The sequence below is a fragment of the Geospiza fortis genome, unplaced genomic scaffold (genome assembly GCF_000277835.1).
Source record: "Geospiza fortis unplaced genomic scaffold, GeoFor_1.0 scaffold229, whole genome shotgun sequence".
In the NCBI taxonomy this organism is placed as follows: Eukaryota; Metazoa; Chordata; class Aves; order Passeriformes; family Thraupidae; genus Geospiza; species Geospiza fortis.
This window is the reverse complement of record NW_005054357.1, coordinates 965,948-976,614: the sequence shown is the minus strand read 5'-3', so window position 1 is coordinate 976,614 and position 10,667 is coordinate 965,948. Positions and strand designations below refer to the sequence as shown.

Genomic DNA, 10,667 nt, shown 5'->3' with positions numbered 1-10,667 from the left:
CCCTGGGGAGGTGTGGGGAGCAGAGGGGAGCTGGAGACCGCCTGGCCGGGGTGGCTCCCGAAACCTGCCCTGGTCCCGCGTCCTCTCGGGGGACGACCGGGTCTCCCTCACGAAAATGGTCCCCAGGTTCCCGCTGGCATGCGTGTAAACCAATAAGGAAAATACTGTCGGCTCGTAGAACGACGGCGGCTGTTGACGCCTATAATCGTCTGTCAGAAGTTATAGTTTGAAGACATAAAGTTGTGTTCTCAAAGGGGAACCAGCAGCTGCCACAAATACGAAGGAATGCGAGGAAAATTTATCTTTCACGGCGCCAGGTATGAGGAAGAATACTTAGTTCCCAGTCTGTATGGCGGTGTGCCATTCAAAGGGGAGTACGATGAGGGCATCATTCCCGACAAAAAAGAAGGTCTTTGTGAGTGGGCAAAAATTCAATAGACAATGAGCCAAAGACCAAATTTAATTTAGCTTAATTATTTTGTGAGTCTTGTATAAACCATACAGAATCTGCACGCTATAACAGGAGGGAAGAGACCCCGACCAGCCATGCGGCCACAAGCCGGCCGCTGTGGTGGCCCCGTGTCACCGGGTTTGGTGGCCGCTGGCCAGCTGTGATCCCCAGGGAGGAGCGGCCAGCCCAGCGCGACCTCCTCTGCCCCGGGCAGTGCCAGCCTGCAGTGACAGCACCGCTGGGGAACTGCGCTGGCATCGGCCACAGCTCGCCCCGTGTGAAGCTGGAACCAAGTTCTGACAAGATGTGCGGTGCGAAAAGTAAACCGTTAGCGTTTGCTGGAGTGCTTCTCGGCTGCCTAGAAATGGTGAGTGCGACTTGCTGTAAAGCTATTTTAGCGATGATACTGTATTCTTCGGAAAAGTAAACTAAAAGTTAGGGTGGAGCACTGTCAGGCATCCGCTTCCACAGTGGCACATTAGCATTCCGATACTATCACAGTGTTGCATTGTTTACATATGAATGAAAAATATTTTAAAAGTGCGTCAACAACTGCAAACGGGATTAATAGGCAGGTTCAGAGGGGGAAATGCAGAAGTAGTACAATCTGCATACCTGTACCAAATCTCATTGGTTGTGTACTCTTTCCGTGCTTAAAGAATCTGAGCAAATACATCATATCAGTAAATGTGTTAATAAACAGAATATTTTAGGTTGTTATTATGAATATTCTTAGATTTTTAATTTTCAAAATAAAATATGTCACGTTGCATTTCTAATTTTGTTATATCTTCCTTTTCAGATATTTTCAGCAAACACAGGTAAATACTGAAAATGTTTTTTTGGTTTTGCCTGCCTATTTTTAATGGGTCTAAAGAGAATACCCACTTGTGCTTTTTAATAAAATATTCTGTAAGTTCTAGCAGCTTTGCAAACAAAAAATGTTTTCATGTTTGATTCAGGCATAAAAAATTACATTGATGTCTTTATAAATTTTAAATCTCATTTCTAAGAGTCATAATTCTGTTGGAAACTCATGAAAATATTCAGACTTGTACCTTGATGCTAGTGTGAACCAGGGCGAACACTCAGATTAACAAATTCTGCTGTTCATTATATAGCTGTGGTACAAATGGGATTCACACCAATATTTACAACCAATTAATTGTTGTATATTTTAAAAAACCATAAAACAAAAGAAACATCAAAACTCCATCACACTCCCTCAAAAAACAAACAAAAAACCCAAAACAAAACCAAAAAAACAAACAAACCAAAAACTCCAAAATAAAAACCACACCAGAAGTAGCACAATCTCCTATGCACAAATATTTCCAAGGTTTTGAAATTTAATACACAGCTACTTAACTAACCATTAACATCTGCTCTTAGTCGCAAGCACGTTCTTATCAGTTACAGTCAGACACCCTCTTTTGCCCCATTTGTAGAAATGGTCCCAGATATTCTGTCTGACCATCCCTATGGAACATTTGCAGATGGGTCTTTCACAATCATGGAGCAAAATACTGCACTATAATTTTTTTAGTTTGTTTTATAATATTGCCTTTCATAACAACTCATAAAAATTTCTGTGCAGGAAATCCTCACTCAGGTCTAAGTCTTGCTAACAGTCCTGTATAGAATATATAAATATAAATATATATATATATTTATATATATTTATATATATATCTCTAAAAAACAGCAGGTAGATGTTAGCACTTAGCTGAGCAGCTGTGTATAAAACTTTCTCAGGTCTCCCAAATCCCCATGAGATGCTTTGCTATGAACAAAGGTACCTACTTCATCCCAAATACCTTTACATTCCTTTTCTTAATTTTATGTGAGATGTACCTTCATTTTATCTTTTTTCTCTTCTAGTGAGTGTTTTGCAGCCTTGCAACATGTGCAATTGCTTTATAAATGCCGATTTTAGTGTGAAAATCCTGATTTCTGAATATAAATTACTCATGGTTAAGAAATACACACCAAAGCATTGTTACAATATTTGATTTGTCATGTTATTGAATACCTAAGTATATCTGCCCTGAGTAGGGGGTTAGGTGAGTTCCTGTGATCCCTTCCAGACCAGATTATTGTATATTGCTTTGGTATAGAAATGCCTATGGTTCAGTGCCCTATTTCGGAGTGCTTTGTATAAACATATACTTCTTCTTTGTATACATTGCTTTGTATATCACTTTAGTTCATAATATAGTTAATTTGCTCTGAAGGAGAACCTCTCAGTGAAACCTAGGTTAAATAATGGTCTTACATTAGTGATTTCACAGTATTAGAGTATTTTTATGGAAAGATGAAATTTGGTCTAGAATATCACAAGACCCTGTGTTTTGTTAATGTTCGCTGAAAGTCCATTTAACTTAAATTTTAATCATTTCCAGAAAGTGTAGACTATTTGTCCTACATTTTGTCTTTGTGAAATGTTCCACGGGACTGTGTTTTCCCACTTCAGTACGTCTCTCATTATTTCCATTTTAGCTCCAGATATACCTGTTATTGACCAAGCTTATTCAAAACTTAGCAACAGTATCACAGTGGAATGGAGAGCAGTACCTGGGGCTACTAATTACATGCTGACTGCACAAGATGGAGATTCCTTTGTTGAAACTATAGTGAAAAATTCTCCAGGCACAGTGACAGGACTGAAGCCTGGCACCTTGTACCAAATCACTGTCAGATCTATCAATTCAGGAGGAAAAAGCCAGCCTTCACCTTTCAGAAAAGTAAAAACAGGTGGGCTTTCAAAATCTTATGTCAAATTCTGGAATGTTATTATAACATAAAGCATTCATGCATGTACCAGTCCTGAATTATTGTAATCTTTATTTTAAATTGTACTGGTCACATTCTTCTTTCAGTTTTTGAAGATTAGAATTCAGCCATCTGACTTGATGACCAGGACAAAAGTCTGAATTAATGGTTTACTTTATGATGGTACAATAAGATAAAAGTTCAGCTGGGAGTTTCATTAGAATTTGTATCAATATATGTATTTTACTTTAACAAAAGGCATAACTTGGAGGAATAGAAGAAATAAAGAAACAACCAGAAGTATAAGATAGGAAGACAATGTGAAACTTAGAGGACAAGAAATGCAATATTTTCTTGGTGATTTTAATTCTTCAACACATGCAACCCTTCTCAGTTTCTGTACAGCTTTTGTTCATTGTACAACTTTTGTTAATTTCACAAACCAGCAATACAGTAATTGATGCACCAAATCACTTTCCAAATTTGTTCTGTCGATCTTGTATTAATTTATTTTTTCTGGTTTCGTTGTCACTGAATTTGTCTCTCGGGATTAGTGATTGTTTTTTCTGTATATTCATTTCAGATTTGGCCTTTTCAAGCTGTCCTATTGAAAACCCAAAAGCATAATTTTGTTTTTTCTCAATAGTCCTGGCTGCTCCGATTCTGTCTGTTCATTCTCCGAAGAGTGACTCCATTGCAGTGAGCTGGAAAGCTGTGCATATGGCAGCTGGGTTCTCTGTGTCACTCATGAGATCAGATGGTTTGGGCAGAGTGCTGAAGCAGAACACCACCAATACCTCCTTGATATTTACAAATCTAGATCCAGGAACTCAGTATACTGTCAAGGCTTATGCCTGGAATGCCAATGGAATGCCTGGAGATGATTTCACATATAACCAAAGAACAAGTAAGAAATTTTCTTTTCTGAAACCAAGTCAGCATTCTAAGAACAACACAGCAACAATATATCAGAAAGTATTTATGTGTATTTGTGATTGTGTTATGTTTTTCAAAGATACATTGAGTAGATTTTCAGATCATATTTTTGCCCCATCTCAAAGTTTATGAAAGCTCAGATGACATGGCTATGTTTAGTGAACATTACTGAGCAAAGATAGCAATTATTGTCCCTGAAGTTGTACTTAGGACAGGTCTGGATAAGGGTTACACAAGCTCAGACTGATTTTGAGGATTTTTGTAATTGTGAGAAGCAAATATTCAAATAAGCAGGGAGTTTCAGTCATGGTCAACTAGAACTACTTCTTTTTAAAAATGTAATTTTAACATAAATGAGGGTAAGGCTTGCACTCAAAAAAAATCCATTTAGTTTGCAAATTGTGAAAGAGATCATGTCTGTAGGCTATAATCTAAGTTATATTTATGTGTTCCAAATTGATATACCATAGGTCCTAATGCACCAGTGGATGTTAAAGTAGCTTTCAATAGTGGTGCTTTAAGAGCTGTTGTCTCTTGGATGCCAACAGAAGGAGCTCTAACTTACAGTGTCACAGTCTCCAGTGGACTCCTGAAACTGAGGTGTAACACATCTTCTGCCTCCTGCATGGTGCCATCCCTCCAGTGCAGCTCTGAATATGATGTGTCTGTCACAGCACACAATGATGCTGGATCCAGTGAACCAACTGATGCAGTGAGCTTAAAAACGAGTATGTGTCACTGATTCTTATGTAGCTTATGGTATTTTTACATCTACTTCTTTAATTTCAAATGTAAATGAGTCCATTGCAATTCACAGCTGATTCTCAAATAGTTCTGCTTCTGACCTTTGTTCATGAATTATGTCATATACTTTTCTATTGCAGGGGTAAGAGCCTCAACATTCTTCATATTTCTGGGACAAAAACTTGCAGTGGTGGAACAACTTTGTGAGGAATGGCATTAAGAACTGCCTCTGAGCTTAGAACTATTCTGGGCCACATCAAGTTGTTAGTTAGAAAGGGGGTCAACAAAAGCACATTTAGCCAAAGTAACACCACTAGACTAAATTAAGAAACCATTAACCATATTCAGGACAATAGCTTGCTCAGTTCAGCTACAGCACCATGCCATGTCTGAGATTGTTGTTTCCTGACCTGTTAGATGAACTGCCCATGTAATCAAAATCTAAACTATTTATTTTTATTATATGCTACTTGAAATAAACAACATTATGTACTTAGTTATTTGATGTAACCTGCCTCATTTTGACTTTTGATTGGAGGTCAATCATGTGAGCAACTCTGTGGTGCATCTAACAGGATGAGAGAGCCTCATGCCAGGGACAGGTATTAAGCTGTGGGCTGTAATCTCAGCCAACACTGCTTCAGCTAGATCACATATATTCATTCTAACAGCAGCAAGCTGCACTTTACTGAACTAGAAAGAAAGTAAATGTTATTTAAACAAAAGCCACGGAGTTTGCAGTTTAATGTGGCATTTTGGAATGCCAACAGAAAGGAAACCTAAGCAAAGGACAGTTCTACTCAGCCACAGCCAGTAAATTTTATAAAAAAATATAAATGGTTTTCACATATAGGGGCTTTTGGATGCCATATGCTATTCATGCTAGTATTTCAATTATCATCCAAACCTTCTATTTGTGAGCACATACTGTGCCAGTTTCTTTTGAAATATTGGCTGGTGTCACTTTTTGTTCAGAGGGCTCCTTAAACAAATGTCTCTGTAAAACATGATGGTAGCATCTATTTTGTTCTGTAAAAATCATACCCACTTGTCATCTAAATATAAGCACCAACCTCTGTAAAGGCAGCTAAGTTGCTGCTTTCTTGATTAAGACGGAGCAACTGTTCAAGCTGAGTAGAATAATTCTATATTCTATATAATTCAATATATCACTGATTTTCCTTTATTCCCCAAGAGTATAACTTCAAGAAAGAAAAAAATAATTGTACTGAGATTTTTTTTAATGTTTTTTCAGTTCCTTGTGCACCAGTAAACATATCAATTGAGGAGGATGAACCTGGTCACTTGTTGGTATCATGGTCTAGTGTCAGTTTGGGTCATTATTACGTGGTTTTTGTGAAGAGTGATGATGGCTTGGAAGAGCACTGCAACACATCACGTACTCAATGCCATTTCCAGTCGGACTGTGGTTTCACTTATTTCATCAGTGTCTTTGCATATAACAAGGCAGGACAGAGTCCTTTAGGTGATGTACTCAATTACACTACTGGTAAGTAGCCATGTATTCCTGCAAATGCATTTGGATCCTTTAACTGTATTTATGGTTGAGCTGTTTGGACATTTTTATGGGAAGATAATGACTTAAACTTCTATTTTTATTCAGGTTTTGGGCATAACACACAAAGGTTGGCAGAGAAAAAGAAACAGTTCACATTGCAATTCAACTTAACTTGCATAGTCAAGTGCAACAACATGCATAGAAACTTGAAAAGAGTTTAACAATTCACAATCATCAGGCAAGGACATATGAATAACACACAGACCTGGCATAACATTTGAACTCTAGTCCTGTCTGGGTTTTGGGGGGTTTTTTTTTGGTTTTACCTCAGGAAGAGTGTACCAAAGTCTTCAACTTCCTCATAGGGAGTTTTCATACTTGGAAAATAAAAAAAATAGTAAGTTCAATGGGAAATTGAGAACATTGTTATTTAATCTCTAGACCTTTAAAATTTTAAACCAAGGATATGCATAATTCCTGTGTCTGGCCTAAACACTAGTATGTCCTCTATTGATTTGGAAGGAATGGTACTGAATTAATTTGAGTAAATCTGGGATTCATTGGACTGTTTGCACAGTACTAGTCACCCTTGGAGAAGACATGAAGCACATTGAGAAATGAAGCAAGGCTTTTATTTGCACCAGTTTTCCACTCCCCTTCGGGTTTCCCTGTCTGCCTTTCTGTTCGCAGCTCCTTGTTGCCCAGGTGACTTCAGGGCCGTGTTCGTATCAAGCGACACGGTGCGGGTGACCTGGGCTCCCGTGCGAGGCGCTGACCTGTACGAGACCCGAGCGGCTGGCGGCAGCGGCGTGCTGCTCTGCAGGGACACGGCCACGGCCTGCAGCCTGTCGGCTCTGCAGTGCAGCACCTCCTACAACATCACCGTGTACTCCTTCAGCGAGGCCCGCGGCAGCAGCGCCTCGTGTGCGCCTCACTACGTGGCAACAGGTACTGATCGCTCATTCTGCTTTAGCTGAAGAAATCGCTATTATACAGCACAGTGATTCGTGCATAAAAACGTTACTGGAGTGCTAAGTTGCTATTTAAGTGTTTTACTAAGTTCACTGATAAAAATATTTTAAAAACCCAAAAAACCAGCAACTCCAAAACTGAAAATCCATAAGAATACATTATAAGAAGGGGAACTTATATCAAATTTGTATTGGAAGCTTCTGATAGCTCCAGTATTTTGAAAATCAAAATTACAATTTATACACAAAATCCTTACGTTGTCTGTTCTGTCACAATTTCTAAATTCTCACCAGGAATAAAGCATACAAAGATCATATGCTTTTCTGAAGTAATGTGTCAGTTCTAACTGGAATTTAATTTTCACGTGTAACTTATATAGTATGCATAAATAATCTGTTTAAATGCTATTAATATGAAATATTTCAGCTCCCTGCAGTCCTGAAATTAAAAATATCTCAAAGGAGGGTCTATCTGTAATCAGTGTGCAGTGGCAACCTAACAATGAAGAAGCTATGTACATTGTCACTGCCAGAGGAGAGGCTGGACTTTGGCATTGCACAAGCACCAGGAATTCCTGTTCCCTAATGGATCTTCCCTGTGGATCTGCTTTCTCTGTAAGTGCTATAGCAAGATCACCAGCAGGACAGAGCTTACCAAGCTACAGTATCCCTTTAGAGACAGGTATGGGGAATTGTATATAGTTCAACATACTTAGCAGCATAATATTAAAATAGTTCTATGACTCTATGGTTTTGGCTATTTTTATTTACAATCTATGCACATTGTACTATATATTGCTGGATGTCCTTTTTGTAAACCTGTGTGTATCTTTGTGTGTGACAAGGAAGGGTCATATTTGGCAGTTGCCTCAGACTGAGAGGCCTTAGTGCAATTATTTATCTTCTGGCACAGCTAACTAAAACGCAATAACATTAGCTACTAATGCAATGCATAACTTCCTTGTCAGCATTTTGATATTTAGTACTACCAGGAGAGGCAATGAGGTAATGTCCATGTCAACAAATAAGGAGTTGTAAAGAACAGATTAAAGAACATCCTACCCACTATTCCTGCCATTAATTTGTTAACAGGTTTTGTCCTCTACCACCTCTCCAGGCAGAGGTCAATATACACCAGGATCTATTTTTAACATGTAGTTTGGCTGCAGTCATTTTACATTGTAGAGGAACAGACTTTAAACAGAGACAGAGCTGGACTGAGATATATGACTTGAGGGGTAGATACAGACCCTGCTTAATTAAACTACAGATGTACTCTGATATTCTGATGAAAAATCTTAGTAATTTTTAGAATCTTGGTGAACAATAATTTTATAATAATTCCAGGGTTCTAACCCATAGTTAGAGACAAATGGATCTTACATTAACATTCTGTTTATTAGAGGCTTGCCAGTAGAGTCAACTATTTTTCAGCATGCCTGAAAAATATGCACTTCTTCATTCCTTTAATTGTGATCACGTACTATTCTACATGCAGCCCTCCAAACACCTTCCATTTTCCAGGTATAAAACAGAATTAACTTCTCTGGTTTTGTTCTCTTTCAGCTCCTTGTTGCCCTAATGACCTGATATTAACTCAAGTGACACAGTCGGTAACCAATATCAGCTGGTCTGTTGGGAGGGGTGCACAGACATATGTAACAACACTGGAGTCTCCAAGAGGACAGGCAAAGTGTCACACACTTCAGACCTACTCTCTCCTGGGATGTATCACATGTGGCACCAACTATACAGTGTCTCTGAGAGCCATCAGTGAGACGGGTTTGACATCCAGCTGCACTTATCAGGGATATTCTTCCAGTACGTAAAGCTCCTTAAAACAACTCTAAATAAAACTTTTCTCTCCTAGTTCAATTCAAGAATTATTTTGGCTTTGTGAAATAATTTTCTCTTTGAAATGCTGGTTATCATAGTAATCTGGTATAAACTGCATTCTAGAAATTTCTAATACGTTGCAAGTTCACAAAATTTGCTCATTAATGTTTTTAACTTTCTTAGGTGCTTGCTGCCCTTCTGGGGTGAAGCTCTATAGACTCAGCAACAACGGCATCAGGGTCTTCTGGCGAGCTTCTGATGAAACAATGAACTACAATGCTGATTTACATGGCTCAAAGGGCAATTTCAGCTGTACCCCCAGCTCAGGTCTGAGTCACTGTGATATTACCAAGATACCCTGTGGGGATGTCTACACTGTGCTGGTGGCTCCAGTGACCGACAAGGGGCCAAAGCTCACATTCTGTCCTAAGAAAATATATTCAGGTAGAATTTCAATTTCTTTGATTTTTTATTTTTTAATATTAGTTGGCTACAATGTAATCCAAAGTTTTGCAGGTAAAGGTGGCATGGAATAGACATTTTCTGCTCTAGTATTGACTGCAGAGTAAACTTTATGAGTGTAGTCTTGCAGTATCTGCGATGGGAATTTCACAGCAGCATTTTGGGTCTGGGCACACTTATCTGCACAGGTACCTCCTAACTGGATCACCCATATCCTGGTACATATAGAAAACTTAATGTTCAGTTGGGAGGTTAGGAATGGTTAGAATATAGAAGCAAATAAATGAACATTTTGTTTTATGTATTTTTTAAATAAAGAAACAAATCAATAACTGCAATGAATCCCTCCTAATCACATTTTTTAAAGTAAAAAAATTTTAAGGGGAAGAAATTACTTTGCCTTTCCCAAGGCATGGATTGAACCCATTATAAAACTACCGCTATCTGATGGGGTTGCATAGTATTATAGATGGACTACATACTGCAGACTAATAATATTTTGCAGCTTACAACCTGACATCTAACACTTGTACCACTTGTTTCATGTCATTTCAGTCACCTGTTCTGGAAGCTCTGTTGGAATGGGTAAGAGCAGTACATTCGTTAAAAATGCATAAAGTTTATAGAATATTTTTGCATCATCTTCATATAAGATGTATATAACATACAGACTTGATAGTCAAGGTTTCTGGTAGTGTTATACAGGTTTATCTCATCCCATTTTATAATGTATAATTAAAAAAAAAACCAAACAAAACCCTACCTATATTGTGGCCTGCATACTATCATGCATGGTCACACCATTTACTACTAATTTGATAGCACATAATAAAAGGTAGGATTATCTTTTACAGCCTTCCCACATCCCATTACAAATGAAACTAGGTGATAGTTTTCAAAAGGTATTTTCTATTTTCAAAAAGGTAAAAAAAAAGTGTGGCTAACCTCAATCTATTCTACCTTATTTCTTCTGGGT

General features: G+C 38.2%; 1 protein-coding gene across 1 annotated transcript in view; it reads left to right on the top strand.

Annotated features, from left to right (window-relative positions):
• The first annotated feature begins 139 nt into the window (after positions 1-139).
• FNDC7 (fibronectin type III domain containing 7) overlaps positions 140-10,667 on the top strand; it is an 11,299-nt gene continuing 771 nt past the window's right edge. The window contains exons 1-11 of the mRNA XM_005423699.2: positions 140-818; positions 1,254-1,272; positions 2,951-3,205; positions 3,870-4,130; positions 4,630-4,887; positions 6,159-6,413; positions 7,113-7,370; positions 7,821-8,075; positions 8,960-9,214; positions 9,413-9,673; positions 10,247-10,276. Of these exons, the coding sequence (XP_005423756.1) occupies positions 756-818; positions 1,254-1,272; positions 2,951-3,205; positions 3,870-4,130; positions 4,630-4,887; positions 6,159-6,413; positions 7,113-7,370; positions 7,821-8,075; positions 8,960-9,214; positions 9,413-9,673; positions 10,247-10,276 (2,170 nt within the window). The 5' untranslated portion in view covers positions 140-755. The remainder of the gene's footprint in view (positions 819-1,253; positions 1,273-2,950; positions 3,206-3,869; positions 4,131-4,629; positions 4,888-6,158; positions 6,414-7,112; positions 7,371-7,820; positions 8,076-8,959; positions 9,215-9,412; positions 9,674-10,246; positions 10,277-10,667) is intronic.